The sequence below is a fragment of the Sinocyclocheilus anshuiensis genome, unplaced genomic scaffold (assembly GCF_001515605.1).
Source record: "Sinocyclocheilus anshuiensis isolate Anshui unplaced genomic scaffold, SAMN03320099.WGS_v1.1 scaffold283, whole genome shotgun sequence".
In the NCBI taxonomy this organism is placed as follows: domain Eukaryota; kingdom Metazoa; phylum Chordata; class Actinopteri; order Cypriniformes; family Cyprinidae; genus Sinocyclocheilus; species Sinocyclocheilus anshuiensis.
Window position 1 is genome coordinate 3,045,843 of NW_015549605.1, and position 17,718 is coordinate 3,063,560.

Here is a 17,718-nt window from a genome sequence, read left to right on the forward strand (position 1 = left end):
GGTGCAAAAAAATCTAAATATTGAGAAAATTGCCTTTAAAGTTGTCCAAATGAAGTTCTTAGCAATGCATGTTACTAATCAAAAATGTATATTTGATATATTTACGGTAGAAAATGTACAAAATATCTTCACGAACGAGATCTTTACTTAATATCCTAATGATTTTTGGCATAAAAGAAAGATTGATAATTTTGACCCGTATTTCACTTAGTATTGTTGGCTATTGCTACAAATATACCTGTGCGACTTATGACTGGTTTTGTGCTCCAGGGTCACGTTTTGTTTTGGGTTGTCTTATCGTTAAGCTGTACATTTAGAAAATATATGAAAAGTTTTCATGAAGCACTTGTCATAAATGCTTTCAGGAATCAAATTTAGACATTTTATTAATTCAATAAAATATTTTAATTTTAATTTATTTAATTTTAGATTCATTGTTGTATAATTTCTTAAATATATATTTAATTTAATTGCTTATTTTTTAAAATTGATTAATTAATTAATTTTATTTTATTAGTTATTTATTATTATTTTATTATCCTTTTTTGTTTTATTGATACCGCAAATCCTGTGGCTTATTGTGCTATTACTTTAACATCTGTATTCTTCATATAATGTAAAAATCTGCATGTATTACTTTAATTGTTCTGCATGCAAGTCTGTCGCTCTGTTTGTTTTACAGTGCGGTTCATGTTGACGTTGCCCTGACCCGTAGCTGGGGCAGCTGTCCGGACAGTAATTGGCAAGTGTTGCAGTCCAAACACATGCTGCCCGTCAGCTCCACAACGCCACACTGACTCTGCGGTCTGTTGCTGGACATATGGACGGCCGAGCGCGTCACATGACTGATGGATTCACCTGTTACAGCCGTGTTCCACACCAGCAGCCTCCGGTCCGACCCGCACTTACTGATAACTAGTGCATTTGATTTGACCTGACCTTGTTGGCTTGTCTTCTTTCGCTGTCCGACAGCATGGACGCTTGTTTCGAAGAATAATCGCAGATTCAGTCTTATTGCACTGATGATACACGCTCCAGTGGGTCTTGAGGCCTCTGCTGTGAAGACCACCATCTGGACCATAGAGAGAGAGAGAGAGACATGTCCACATGCTGTTCAGCGCTGTCTCACTCTCCTTGGTCTCTTGCCTTTGGTGTCTCGCTGCTCTGTGAAGCGAGCCGTGTGTGTTTGTGTGCTCAGGTGTGTGTGTTTTTGAAGTGAATCCGCTCATACTGCACTCATCAGAGAGACTCATCTTTCTGTCCTCCATTTAGCTATTGTGACATAGTACTCTACAGCTGATTGGATATATAGCATGTCAATCATTTGTGTGAGCAATGTGATTGGCTGAATCAGTTCTGGGTTTGAGGGTGTTACAGATGCAACAATTACAATATAATTTTTGGACTGAGTTTGATCGATTTACTATGTTTTGTATGCCATTCAATCGTAATATTTGTTATTTATGTATTTTGGTGATGAGTTTCAGATCACAGTTTCGTAGTACATTAAAAGCCAGACATAAATACAAGCAAGGTGCATTACTTTCAGCCTTCCCTTAGTAAACAAGCCTTTAAAAGTTGTCTGGCGCAGGAAGCCAGTACACACTAGAAAAGTCACATGACTAGGGTGACCATACGGGCCATTTTTACAGGACGCGTCCTTGCCAGGATTTCTATATTGCCTAAAATATCCAGGGTTTGGCTGTTTGATTTGTGACCACATTCATTGTATGTGGATGACTGAAATGCATTAACAAGTAATATATAATGAGGCTGCAAATAATCATCATCTTGCTGTTTTTAGCCATGTGCATTACTTACATTTTTAATATGATTTTTTTGTGTGTTTTTGACATTTGACACCTTAATTCTACTATTATAATGTGCTTTAAAACTTTTTTGTTTTATTTTTTATCTGCCAGAATAGCAATTATCTGTCAGTATTTTTAAATTTGTCCAAGGTTAACTGCATTTTTCCTTCACTTAGCAATGAAATAGGCAAGCGCTGTTCTTTCATGAAAGTTTAATTGTAGGAAAAGATATGAATGCACACATAAAAGAAAATATTGATTCAAGGACCTAAAGTGTTCATGCAATATAGTGAGGATAAAAAGTTGCAATTTGATTATACAGCTCTAATGTTTTGTCACTTCATTGATTTTGTTCCATACTATTTTATCAGCAAAAAGTGTGTATGTCATTTCTCCTGATGGACATTAATTTGTTCTTCAGCTCTGTGGGTGGAGAGTGTGTCGTTGATGGAGATGTTTGTAATAATAGCGGTGAGCAGATGATGAAGATGGTGATCATAATGACTGTGTATGACAATTAGGGATGTAACGATTAACCGCGAGCCGGTTGAACATCGATTCAAATATGTGACGATTCAAATCGGTTGAGATGCTAAACAAATCATGATTCATTTAGGTGTAGGAGTTTATATGAATGCATGTCTGAGGGGAACTTACTGTCTTTAGAAAAGTTTAGATGGTATTTTTTCTTTATGTATAGTTTCATAAAACTGAAGTCAAACCATTCTGTTTTTGCTTCAAATTTCAAAATTATACAATCTAATGTGATTAAAAACTGCTCATGTTGCATTGCTTGTTTTAAAATTTCAATGTAGTTTTGTTATTTACATTTACGTTATATTTAAATTTTGTCATTTAGCAGACACTTTTGTCCAAAGCGACTTACAAATGAGGACAATAGAAGCAATCAAAACCAACAAAAGAGCAGTAATATGCAAGTGCTATATTAGTATATTATTATAGTGTTATATTTCAATTTCACAAAGAAATGTGCAGCATTTTGTCCAAGCAATAATAAAAGGACACATTTAATTTATAATTTGTCTTAAATCTCATTTTGTTAAAAAATAATAATAATCGTGAATCGAATCGAATCGTGAAATCAAAACCGTGAATCGAACCGAATCGTGAAATCAAAATCGTGAATCGAATCGAATCGTGAAATCAAAATCGTGAATCGAATCGAATCGTGAGTTGAGTGAATTGTTACATCCCTAATGACAATGATGAGATATGGATTCCTTCCTCTGGTTAGTGTGTGTGTGTGAACAGCTCAAGGCAGTGTGGGGGATATAATGACGTTTGTGTGTGTGTGTGTGTGTGTGTGTGTGTGTGTGTGTGTGAGAGACTGATGCGGTCTGTGTTCTCTTTCACATCTCTGTTTGGGTGCGGCTGTTGCTCATAGATGAGTGTGTTAAACAAGGTCACCACAGCGGTGGAAATGTTTCTGGTCATGGTAAAACATTTACTATGCCAGAAAGACTGGTTTGAACAATACCAAAGGCCACATGAAAGGCCAATATATAAAAGAAGTTCATGAAGCACATCTTGATTGATTTAAACCTTTACTTTCAACCTTCCCTTGGTAAACAGGCCTCAAAAGCTGTTGTCTGCTGCAAAAAGCCAGTAAACATTAGAAAGGTCATGTGACCGTAAGTACTGACCGTATGAGAATGAGTTTGTGGCATGGTCCTGGTCCTGAGGCGAGGGTCTCAGCTAGATTAAAGGGTGTGATGCTAAACTTGCCTTTGGCAGTCTGGTCAAAAGTGCTTTTCAGAACTCAAATTCTCAGTGTTTTATTTTATTTTATTTTTTATAAATATTGATAAATATTCCTTTTTTAATCTGCAAGAACAACAACAATCATTCTGTTTTATTATATTCTGTTCTATTTCATTCTAATGTCTTTTTATTTTATATTGATACAATTTATTTATTTATTTAATAAATATTGATACAGTTATACATATTGATAAATACCGTATATCAATATTAGATTTATGTATAAATCTAAAACAACAATAACAACAACAATAATTATTTTTTATAGTATTAACATTTTATTATTTTACATTTTATTTGTTTTATTTTATTGATTTAATATTTCTTTTGAATTTTGCTGTCAGGAAAAAACAAACAAATTTGAATTTGTACTGATAAAAATGATCCATAATTAATGATTCATTATAATTAATTAATAAATTACATAATGATAAACTAAATACATTTAATAATAATAATAATAACAACAACAAATATTTGTATTTATTTGTTTGTTTTCTGCATGTAATAAGACCCATTTAATTCACTGATGAAAAGGATGAAGGATTGATGAAAAGAAGTATTGATTATTATTTGTTGATTGACACTTTAGGAAAAGTTTGAAGATTGACGTGCTTATCTGTTGTACCGTTCTTAATTTAGCAGCTCTCACATTCTGAAATCTGTGAAGATACAGAGGAAGTGGTTAAGCAAGTTGATTACTCTCTGCTCCTCAGGATCTGGTGTTGGAAATGGTGATATGGCTGCAAAATCTGTAATAAATCTGTATTTCAGATCTGAGGACATCAGAGTTTCATACGGCCAGATCTCTTATGAGAAAGAGGCCAAGTATCAGGAGGATATTGAGGAAAACAGAAGAATAGAGAAGCGAAACCGTTTGGTCCCCCTAAATGAAGGAACCATGCGAAGAAACACTGCATGAGTGGTTGGTAATTTGAGCTCTTTGTCAGAGCACAGTGACTAAACATCATGAAAAAACACACATAACAATGGCAGAGGAGTCTAGATAAGCTATAGTGAATTTAGATATGAATCAAAGAAACTCCAGTGTGAAATCAGGATGAATTATCCAGCAGTGCTTTTCCAGCTCTAAGCATTTAAAAGCTTTAATCTAACATTACGGCAACGGATCGCATCGCAATCCCTCCACACACACGCACGCACACACACACACACACACACACACACGCACACACACACGAGAGCAGCAGAGAGCAGATTACGGCACTGAATGAGGTGAAGTGGGCAGTTTAAGAAGTCTGACCTATATTCTGATTTAATCAGAGTCATGTATGATTTACTCTGGCCTGTGGAGACACCACTTGCTCCCGCTCCTTCATTTACATCACACTTACACAAAAAAAACACGTTTTACAGCCCCTGCAAGGTGGGCGTCTTTGACTCTCTTATATTTTTATTTGATTATTTTATTTTTATTTTTATAATTCTTTACTTTATTTTTTATTTTACTTTATTTTTAATTTTTTTGCTATTTTTCATTTATTTGTATTTTTATTTTAATCTGTTATTTGTTTATTTTACTTTTATTATTCCTTAATTTCATTTTAGTTTTATTCTATTAGCCCCAAATAATCTATTTTTTACTTTCTTTTCTTTTTTCTTTTCTTTTTCTTTTTTATTTTACGCTTCTAATTTTTATATAATTTTATTTTATTTTTTTATTTTATTTGATTATTTGATTTTTATTTTACTCTTGTTTTTAATAATTTTTATTATATTAATTTTTATTTGGCATTTATTGACTCATTTTGTCGTCTTCAAGCTGCAATTCACATTCATAATGATTTGATGCTCAAATTGTTGCGTCATGCCTGTATTGGACGGCGTCTGATGCTCTCGATGGTCAACACACATAATACACTGCTCATCTCACCTCTGACTTCGTCAAGAAAGAGGAGAGTCTGTGGTTATTCTCTTTGTGAGACACCAAATTATATTTCTCTGACCTTTAGATATCTGAAACACAGATAACAGGCAATTCTCAGCAGGTGGCTGCTCGCCAGTAGCTTCATTTATTTCTGATAAACTGCCAGAGCAAATCTGCTCTTTCAGGGCAGTAATGACACAGGCACAATGTGAAGGGAGCGTGTGGGGTCTTTTGAGTGAAGGCACAGCCCACAATGCTGCCCAAATAAACCAAACGCCTGCTGGAGGACTGAGAAGTGTGAATGTCTCAGGAGGGATGTGACTCAGATTATTGTTAATGCCAAAAGAGAGAGTGTGTGTGTGTCTGCATCTGTTGTATGGATGCTGTGAAGCAGTACCTGAGTTTCTGGCAGACCTGAAAACTGTGCTGATTTTGATTGTTGTTAAAATATTAATTAATTTTTTATTTTATTTTATTTTATTTTACTTTTATTTTTTATTATTTTATTTGACAGTTTTTTTTTATATTTTAATTTTTATTATATAAATTTTTCATTTTTATTGTATCTTTACTATTTCTTTCTTTTCCCATTTAATTTTCTTTTAATTTTACCCTTTGAATTTTTTTTTATTTCATATTATTTATGTATTTTTATGATTTTATTCTTTTATATTTGTAGTTATTTTTCTTTGATCATTTGATTTTTATTTTACTCTTATTTTAGTTTTATTTATTTTGTATTAATTTTTTTACTATTTTTTCTTTTGTTTTTCATTTCAATTAATTTTTATTTTATTCTGCTATTTATTTTTTAAATGATTTTACTTTTATTATTTCTTAATTTCATTTTAATATATTTATTCTGCTATGTTATTAGGTTTTCTTTTTTTACTATTTCATTTTCTTTTTCATTTCGTTTTCTTTTTATTTTACACTTCAAACTTTTTATTTAATATTTTATGTATGTATTTTTATTATTTTACTCTTTATTTTATTTTATTTTATTTGATTTGATTATTTAATTTTTTTTAAAATAATTTTTATTATATTAATTTTATTTTTTATTGATTTGTTATTTTACTCTTTTTATTTACTTTTTATTTTATTGTATTGTATTGTATTTATTTGTATTTCTTCATTTAATTTTATTATTTTTATTCTGTTAGCCCCAAATGATCTATTTATTGATTCAATTTGAATTTCCATCAGGAACGTGGACCTGATCCCTGAGAAAAAGTTTTATTCCAGTAAAATCCCTGTATATCTATCTACTCTACCCCACCTGCCAATCTTCTTGTTGCTGTGTATCAGATATCGACGTTTTAATTTCCGCCTCTTGTAGTTCTCAATTAGCCCTCACGCCTTGAGATCCGTAGCGGAGCGAGGGGTTAAATGTGCTCGGGTGTCATCGTCCAGGCTGAGGAATGTCTAAACGAGCTCATTAATTAACAGCCCTGCTCTCTGTCAGTGCACAAACCCTTCACTCGCATTCACATTACCATCAACAGCATCTTCCTCTTCAGCAGCTGCGGTAATGAATGATTTCCACAGTGACCGCTCCTTTGGCACAAGCGTATCATGAGCCGTGCCAGAGAACCCCGAGCTCCTGTTATGAAGCACAGATGAATCGCTGGTCTGTCGGACTGGCCAAAGACTCAGATTCTTACATCACAGCATGTGTATTACTGTGCGGTTGAGGCTCACGCTGTTGAGATGGCTGTGGTGGGATTCTCTGCATTGCTCAGAAAGGAAAAGGATTTTGAGTGTGCATGTGGAATAGCTGTTTACACCCGTATCATCAGTAATTTGCTGTGGTTTACAGGCCTGTTGGGTGGTGTTCAGATTTCTGGATTGTAATTGCACATCGTTGGTCTCTGAAGTCTTGGAGTGTATCGAATTTAATTGCCTGCTAGTATCACAGGCGATTACATGCCCTAAATCCTGTTTTGTACAGAAAAAAAGCGGTTTTACTTCTACTAAATGCTTTAGCACACCCTCGCCTAATTGTTTTGCAACTTCTTGATCCACCCAACAAACAAAATATTCCCAGTTTCTGCATTATTTATTGGGCCTGCGCTGCAGGATGCTCGATGTGTAGACCTAAATATTGTGTTAATAATTCAGTCTCGTTTTGGCAACACGGTCGTGGACAACACAGAAGCCGGCGTACATTTGCATATTAATTTGGCGATGAATAATTAATGAATCTAGAGGTTGATTAGCTGTCAGGTTCATGGCCGGATTACAAATCAGTATGGGGTGAGCTGGATTTAAGTGAGGTTAAAAGCACATTAGGGGATCCTTTTGAACCAATTTTGAGGTAACAGCATGTTAATGTGTCATTTTTTGTGTGTGCAGGATGGTTAATAGCCGATATGATGTTTATGTTGTTTGGATGTGTTTCTTATGTCAGGAGCTAAATATCATGCAATGTATTTGTATATTTTTATACAATTGCATACAATATATGGTATATATCCTGTATGGTACTATGGTAAATATAGTAGTATAAATATATATCAATATATATTAGTATATAGTATATATTAAATATTTAGAATATAAGTAGTTTTTAAAAAATGAAATATATTTGTTTATATATTTAACAAATTATTATTATTATTATTATTGTTGTTGTTGTTATAAAATTAATATATAAATTATATATAGTGTTTATAATCACTAAATTATACATTCTAATAGTATTCTAATACCCATAATAATAATAACAATAATAGTAATAGTAATACTTTTCTAAAATTGAGTAATAATCATTTTTCTGTAAAAATATATTTTTGTAGATTTTAGTGTAATCATATAGCTAAGTATAAAATAAGGATTTTGACTCTTCAAGAGGTAGCCTATTTCGCTTTCATTCAGGCAGAAATTATTTGCTAGTTATTGTATCTACTAGAATATAATTTAGCAACTATATGATGTTTTATTATATATGCAATTTGATATTATTATTATTATCATCATCATCAAATAACATATATAATAAAATATTATAATATACATTTCATCACTGAATTGCAATTTCTAATAATTATAATAATAATAATAATAATTTGCATAAACCAAACAATACACATATTTTCAATGTAATTGTCTTAAATTGTACATTTCATTAATTGTACATATTATTATTATTATTATGTGACTTTTCAATACCGACCAGAAAAACACATATAGAAAACACATTTTTACTCAAATTAATCAAAATGGATTTATAGCGTTTTGGAACCAAACTCTTCATATGTACAGTACAATACAATAATATAATTGATCATTTATTTAATTCTTATTCTTATTCTATAATTTAATTTCAACAGTTTTAATGTAATTTTTTTTGGCATTATATTGGCCACCATATTGTCTAGGTACTAGCATTGCTGTTGAAAACTAGTTAATGATTACTTTGAGCATTTAATATGTTTTTGTTCAGGAGCCAAACCATCTGATTCTTCCCCGCTCCACGCAGCAAATCTTTAGCACTCGGTTTCTGTTTCCTGGATGGCTCAGGCACAAACCTGGAAGAACTGAGGCAGATACACATGTCACTTGGCCAGAACTTGAGCGGCGAGGGTAAAGCCATCATCCTGAGCTCTGTGTCGAGCTGTAAGGAGCTTAGACTACCCAACTGTAGCATCACACTCTCTCAAACCCAAACCAGATCTGCAGTTAATCCACACAAACAGAGTCTTGTGTTGAGTTCTTGATTTTCATGTCTGAGCCAAACGGATGAGGCTCGCTGTCTTAGGTCTGTGTCTGCCCAGCGGGATTATTGGAAGCGAGAGCGTGGTGCCCTGCTGAGGTTTGGACTGTGTGTTTGTTTCTCTGCCACTTTCCCACAATGCACATGCCATCAGAGTTGCTTTGACTTTGCTACCTACTCTATCTCCATCAACAGTATGCAAAATTATGCAACATTACAAGATGGCTTTTTAGGACAAAATCAAAGCATTTTATATATCATTTTCTGATAAGACAGTCCCAGAATGCTTTAAAAAATATTAATAAATTATTATAAATTACATACGTTATTATATGAAATAATAACACATTTATTTGATTTGATTTGATTTGTACATCTGGTCTCAAGATCGTTTTGTTTCATTCTGTAGTAGTCTGTCCAAAGTAGCTGTTTCTAGTTTAATAAAAATAAGTACCAATAATAATTGTAATAGTAATACTTTCTATAATTTTGAATAAAATCATTTTTCTATAAAAATATATTTTTGTAGATTTGAGTATAATCATCTACGTAGGCCTGTCACGATAACAACTTTTTGTTGTGCGATATATTACCCCAGATATAATTGCGATAAGCGATATTATTGTCATTTTAAAGACCATTTTATGCCACTGAATATATAATCGTAATGTAACAGCATAATAATGCAAGAAGGCCTACACACTTCCAAATGACAACAAACTTTTAATTTTTAAGAATATTTAGATCATGGAAATTAAGTATCAAAATATTAGATACCTTAAAAAACCTGAATAAATAGTAAATAAACATTTTCTAACAAAAAGTGCAAAGTAACAAGTAGAAAAAAAATACACAAAAAAATTATGGAGATTTTTCCATCTACAGATTTTTTGAGGTCATGTACATATATTGCGCGATAAGCTGATATATTGATTATTGCGACAGGCCTACATCTACGTATTAAATGGGGATTTTGACTCTTCAAGAGGTATTTCACTTTTATTCAGGCTAGTTTTTTACTTATCTACTAGAATATACAGTGGTGTGAAAAAGTGTTGGCCCCCTTCCTGATTTGGGGGCCAACACTTTTTCACACCACTGTAATTGAGCAATTATACAATTATAAAAGCATTTTTAGAATATATTAGCATTACAATACTATTAGAATATATAATTTAGTGATGAAATGTATATTATAATATCATGTATAAAATTTGATAATAATAATACAATTTATTATTTTTTTTATTATTATTATTAAAAATTAAAATGTACAATTTAAGAAAATCACATTAAAAATGTGTATAATTTGGTTTATGCATATTATTATTATTATTATTTTTTTTTTTGTTGTAAGCCAAGCTATATAAATATTTCAATTGCATTTTTTAATTTTTTATTAAATAAAAAATTATTTTATTTTAGTCACAATATCATTTTGTTTTCATTCTGCTGTAGTCTATCTAAAGTAGCTGTAAACACTCCCAAAATGTAGCTGACTGTGTAGATGTTGAGGCAGCTTGCTACATTTTTAACAAAGGTTAGAGTATCCAGGAGCTTTGGTTAACCGTGGATGAACATTATGTATCAAACCAAGTGAAAAGAGATGGAGCGTCAAGGTCTGTTTCATCTTCAGTGTGGTATAGCTTCCAGTTCCTCATGATTAATAGTGTGCAAACATAGTCAGAGATGTTTCGTTCTGTTAGTTACAGATGGTTTAGAGATGATTACAGATGATTCTCCAGACTCTACGGGCCAGAGTCCCAAACACAGATTAGGGCTAGTGCTAAAAAGGATTTTCACTGCAGAATTACTGATGAGATTGTAATTTAGTTCAGATTCAGGGTTAATCTGTGTCTGGGATTCAGACGCTCTACTATAAATATGGAATTAGTTATAAATGTTGTGAAATATTATTATTTCAACATTATTATTATTATTATTATACAATTATTATTGTTGTTGTGTTAATTACTAAAGTGTGTCAGCAACATACAGGGTTGCTTTCTGATATATGGCTGTGACAGTTGTCAGTTTTGGACTAATAAGTCATCACACATCCACTAAAAATGACCTGTTCTGGTTAAAATTCACTGCAAAAATGTTTATCATCTAATGCATTGACATTCAAACATTTAAGTGTGTCTACATACATTTTTTGTTCACTATGGTTGAGCTTTTGAAAGCTCATTTGTGTGTGTTGCCATTGAATTTTTAAATTGGTAGTTCACCTTTTTAGAGAGGTAAGGATGTCTTTCTCCCTCTCTTTCTTGCTGTTTATCTTTGCTCAGGTAATTAAAAACCAGAGAAAGTATTTTTCGGTCACTGAACACTTTTGAGCCTCTCTGGCGACGCTGCGGCTCAGTTAACAGCTGCTGTACTCTTACCGGGGAAGGATTTGAGCTCTGTCAAGGACTCCACATCCAGGCTGAATGTGCTGGTGCCGAAAACCTGTATAATTAATTCATCGGACCTACTTTGTTATGTTGGCTTCCGAATTTTAAAGTCAAATCGCACAGATAGGATGCAGCTGCATGTGAAACTCAGGGACATGCAATTTGGGCTGTGAGGCTTTTTGGATGAACAGAAATGTTGGTCGATGGGATCGTAACCAGATGAGTGTCTCGAGGAGATGCACTGAACTCAAGAACGGCTTGAAGTTGTCATTCTGTGAAAATATTCTGTTAGATCCAGGTTTTAGTAGTTCAGTTCACTATATTTACAATTGCATGAGGAAACATTAATGTGAGCTACACTTTTACATTTTCTGAGGATTGCTGCTTGCAAAATGTACTTCTATAATTCACACATCTTCTTCAGTGGTTGCCAAGTCATTGCGATGCGGTTGCTAGGGAAGTCCGGGTGGTTGCTAGGATGGGTATCGTGAGGAATTCTGTTTCTGATTGCACTTTTACTAGTATTTTTTTAATTTGAATTTAAATGTTTAAAAAGAACAGGGTTGCTAAACCAACTCATAAGACTCATTCCTTTGTTAGATTACACTGAATATGTTGAATGTGTTACATTCGTTAAAGGGGTGCTATTATGCTTTTTCACTTTTTCAACTTTAGTTAGTCTGTAATGTTGCTGTTTGAGCATAAAAACGATCTGCAGAGTTGCAAAGCTCAAAGTCCAATTCAAAAGGAGATATTTTATTTAACATAAATCACTTTTCAAAAACTACAACGAACGACTCGTTTGGACTACAACGCATATTTTCCGGGATTTGTGATATCACAAATATCAACGAATGGGACAAGACCTGGTTGAGTTGCAACGAGTGCTATCACTATGTCAGAGACATGCTAGCTTTCCCAAGGCAGACGAACTTAGAGTGGTTTCAATCATCCGGGTTTAAATCACGCTAAAATTGATTTGATTTTGACGCAGTATTTACACTGAAGCTCGCAGGCTTTAAAATGAACCGGCTCGCTAAAAAGAACCAAGTCGTTTTATGGGGAATCACTTGGACTGCACTAATTGCACTTCATGTTTTTGATTCAGTGATCAGAATTGACTCATTAGAGTAATTCTTTTTGGAATTTGTATGTTATTGATTCACTAAAAACCAATTCAGTCAACTCATCAGACTCATTAATTTAACAGGTAGATAACACTGGTCATGTTGACTTATATTTGCTAAAAAGAACTGATTCACTAAAAAGAACCAAGTCATTTTTGGGGGAATAACTTGTACTGCACTGATTGCACTTTGTTTTTGGCTCACTAAAAAGAATCAATCCACTCATAGGAGTCAGTCATTAGGGAATCGTTTGGACTATACTCCTGACACTTCGTGAATGTGATTGACTAAACAGAAACAACTCATTGGAGTCATTCTTTTTGGTATCGATGGAATAAACCGGCCCCACTGTATGTTTTTGATTAACCTAAAAAACAACCAACTCATGGGGATCATTCATTTGGGAATCGATTGGAGTGGACTATACTCATTGCACTTTGTTTTAATTTCACCAAAAAGAATCGACTCATCATTTGGGAATCGATTGGACAATACTAATGACACTTCGAATGCTAAGAATCGTTTGTTTGGGAATGTGCCAGAGTTTCTGGGTGCTCTGTGAATCTTATGAGTACTCTATCATCATTATAATCTTATAACACGCACACAGAAGTTCTCAATTAGGTCAGAGCCTCTGTGTGGGCATCCCAGATTGGCCTGTGCCCCATAAAAGCATGAAATCCACTGCAGAAATAATTTCTGCTTTGTGATCTCAGGCAGGTGAGATAACCTGATTAAACACACCTATCCCATAATCCCCTCTGAGTGGAGTGAGCAATGATGACATCATTATAATAGATATGAGAGCTTTCATGGCGTTTGCTTTTGCGAGGAATGCTGATTACACAAGACGTGTCCTCTTTCTCTCTCCGCACTCTCTCTCTTTTTTGACATTTTCTAATATGCTCATAGTCTTGTCACTTCTTCTTTTCCTCTCACATATCCGTCACCGTCATTTGGTCTCCATATTTTTAATTTATTCCATATTCCTTGACTTTTTTTGGCTCAGGCAGCCTTGACTTCAAAGTAGCGTACGTGTTCATCAAAGCGAGTCTCCTCAGGTGAGCCTCTTGGTCGAACGCTTAAGCAAGAGAGACACGTCACTTTTATTAAACCTTCCCACGGCGTTGAACTTCAGAGCAATCTGGCAACCCTGCCCTTATGAGCTTAAGCTGAGGTCACACTAGGCTTTGAGCAACTGAAATTACTTCAGATCCCACAATGCTGCAAACCAGGCAGCTTTTACATTTGTGCTCTCTTTGAATTCAGCCAAAAGGTCAATCTGTGACATTTACATCTACTATGGGTCAAATGTCTTCGCACTATACAATTTTAGCATCACAAATGTGTATGAAAGGGAATGGTGTGTTTTTTTTCTGTTTGCTTAAATGCATCATATATGGACCTGAAATGTCATTTTGTTGTAAACACCAGTGTTATTTTAGTATTTGAGATACTGTTAACACTTTATAATAAGGTTTCATTTGATAATATTAGTTAGCATGAGTTAACAATGAATAAGACCTCTACAGCATTTATTAATCTTAGTTAATGTTAATATCAGCATTTATTAATACATTTTTAAGATCAAAAGTTGTAATTGTTAACATTAGTTAATGCACTATGAACTAAAATGATTTTTTTTATTAAATAAATAAATAACAATAGAAACATTTTAACTTTCTAAATAACATTAACAAAGGTTAATAAATGCTGTAGAAATATATTGTTTGTTATTAGTACGTGAGTTAATGCATTAACTAATGTTCACTAATGAGACCTTATAGTAAATATATGTTTTAGTTTTAATTGAATAAACCTGAGTTATTGATAATTAATTGTGTTTTTTTGTTGTTGCAGTGCTGGCCAGTTTTCGAGGAACGGTGCAGCATGGCTTGCCTCTGGAGATCGGTGACACAGTGCAGATCCTGGAGAAATGTGAAGGTACATAATCACTGACGTCAGCCCTCTTTTACATTTATTTCAATAGTAGAAACCCCATTTTTGTGTTTACACCAGTTTGGACCAGCTTCAGTTTCAAAATGGTTAAGATGGACAATGCTGGTCTGTTACTTGCACAAGCTGATTTTTGTGGGTAGACCTAAGGATGAAAGTGCTGAAAACTTGTAATCAGTGATAGTTTTAACTGGTCATTTAAGCTCACCAGCTGATTTAAACTGTCTAAGCTGGTATAGGCGTTTTTTCATTTCAGCAGGGTTGCTTGAGTATAATGTTGCCAGATTGGTCTTGGAGCTTGCCTACTGAAAAGACCAGCAGTTGGTCACCAGCATATGTTGTTTTGGTTGTGATGTGCATTTTTGTTTCCACCAGGCTTCTTAAGCAGCAGGACTTCCTTTTTCATTCAGCTTTACCAGGAAGTTCATGCAGGTTGAACAGCTTCATTCATTCAAGAAGGGCTGCAACTAACAATTATTTTGATATACAACTAATCTAATGATTATTAGAACGATTCGTCGACTATTCAGCCAAATTTTACTTCAGTTAAAGGGATAGTTCACCCAAAAATGAAAATTCTGTCATCATTTACTCACCCTCATGTCGTTCCAAACCTGTATGAGTTGCTTTCTTATGTTGAACACAAAAGAAGATATTTTGAAGATTTTGAAGATTGCTGGTAATCAAACAGTTGGTGGTTGCATTTAGTATTTTTTTTTCCTACTATGGAAGTCAATGGCAACCACCAACTGTTTGATTACCAGCAATCTTCAAAATCTTCAAAACATCTTCTTTTGTGTTCAACATAAGAAAGCAACTCATACAGGTTTGGAACGACATGAGGGTGAGTAAATGATCATTTTTGGATGAACTATCCCTTTAAGAGGTTGCATTAGGCATGTGCTAACTAGCAATACAGACAATGAAACAGGGTTAACATTAAATGTATTTAAAACATATATGTTAATTGAAATAAAGCTGAAATAAAATATAAATATTAGATGGAAAAACGTAAACTAAATGAAAATTAGCAGTTTTCTTGACAACGAACTGTGTTGAAGCACTAAAATTGAGCACTAAAACTAGAAATAAAAACTAAATAAAAAAATTAATTAATCCTTAGTAGTTTAGGTTTTTTATTTAAAAAAATGACAAAAGCACATAGCAAAATTGAAATTACTACAATTATTAAAAATTAAACTAAAATTTAAGTGAAAGCTGAAAATATTAAAAATAAAAGCAAATTCAGAATGTCAATAATAATGTCAATTATTTATAATATATTAATAATATATATTAATGTTAATCTATAATATATAAATAATACTAAAATAACACTGCAATGAAAACATCTAATGAAAATACCATTTACTGACCTTCAACGTATTATAGGTAAAAAAAAAAAAAAAAAAAAAAAAAAAGATCTCAGATGAGCTAATCCACTGTCAAATTTTTGTAGCATTGCTCTTTTACAAAACAGCTTGAGGACATAGTTAATCAACAAAATTTGTCTTAAATCTCATTTTGTTAAAAAAAATAAAAAAATAAAAACCGTGAATCGAACCGAATCGTGAAATCAAAACCGTGAATCGAATCGTGAGTTGAGTGAATCGTTACATCCCTAATACGTATATATTTATTTTTGTATCGATTTAATGCATCCTTGCTAAATAAAAGTATTATTTCCTTTAATTTCTTTCTAAATAAGTAAAAAAATAAAAATAAATTCATACTGACCCCAAACTTTTAAATGGTCACCTATGTTACAAAAGCTTTCTATTTTAGATATATGTTATTAATCAAAGTTCAAATGTTTATCAAATGTTTCTTGAGCAGCAAATCCGCATATTAGAATGATTTCTGAAGGACAGAAAACCGTTATTTTAAAATGTAAAAATATTTCACAATATTACTGTTTTTGCTGTATTTTGGATCAAATAAATGCAGCCTTGATGAGCAGAAGAGACTTCTTTGAAAAACATTTTCAAAATCTTACGGATCTGAAACTTCTGAATGGTAGTGTGTATATATGTGAGAGGGTTTGTGTATTAGCAAGAAACCAGCTATAACCAGTCAGAATGGAAAGTCATTCTGATCTAAGAGGGTCTTTTCATCAGGGTAGGCTTGATTTGAGAAACTGCTGACACAGAGACACCTGTACCACTGCTCATTCTTCAAGTAAGCGGGAGGATTTGAAACCGGTCTTTTTTTGTGACCCGCACTCAACTCCTTCGTTTCCTGTTTCCACCCTTTGAAGACACACTCCTTTGTTCTCTGGGTGCAGGCGCTTCCTGTTTTTTTGAGTAAGAGAGCTGGTTTCGGGTTGGAGAACACTAGAAATGTTGTGAAGGAGAACACAAATCTTAGCAGTAGATATGAAACTACATAATCATTAGTTCCTGACTGACTGCAGGTGATAATCATCAGATGAAGGGTCATGTTTCTATATTCAGCTGCTGTTATTACACCATTTACCATCCAGAGGCCCCCTGTTTTTCACACCTTCAAAGTGTGCTTCTCGGCTTTTTGCCAGGAAGCGTTGATTGTGGGTTGGTTCGCAGTGGGCAGAAAGTTTTATCAGTGCTGGATATGTTCACATCTGTGGTAGTGCAGTCAAAGTGATCCTGAGGTTGACAGTATCTTGTTGGTCAAAGCATTGCTTAGTCTGAGTGGTGTGTCAAACGAGACTAAGTTTGGTTAGTTGGCCAATGTGTTAGAATGAAACCGATAGAGTGGGTGTCAGTTGAGTAAATATCGAAATATGCCTCTAAGTTCCTACAGTAAGCGATAAAAGGTGTTTAACAAGCGTTTTATTTTATATGGTAAATCTTTGGTGAAACAAATGCTGCAATTGCTATTTTATTACTCTAGATCAGTGGTTCTCAACCCGCGGCCCGTCACGAATTCAAATGCGGCCCACCGTGCTGAACACAATTAAAAAAAATAATTTCAGTTTTACAATTTATTTTAGTTTTTACATTAATTTAAAAATGTACTAAATAAATATAAGCTATAGCCTAATGTTTTTATGTAAAATAAT

General features: G+C 33.4%; 1 protein-coding gene across 1 annotated transcript in view; it reads left to right on the forward strand.

Annotated features, from left to right (window-relative positions):
• LOC107658732 (dedicator of cytokinesis protein 4-like) overlaps positions 1-17,718 on the forward strand; it is a 117,769-nt gene that overhangs the window by 25,374 nt on the left and 74,677 nt on the right. Inside the window, exon 2 of the mRNA XM_016447384.1 lies at positions 14,583-14,666. Within this exon, the coding sequence (XP_016302870.1) occupies positions 14,583-14,666 (84 nt within the window). The remainder of the gene's footprint in view (positions 1-14,582; positions 14,667-17,718) is intronic.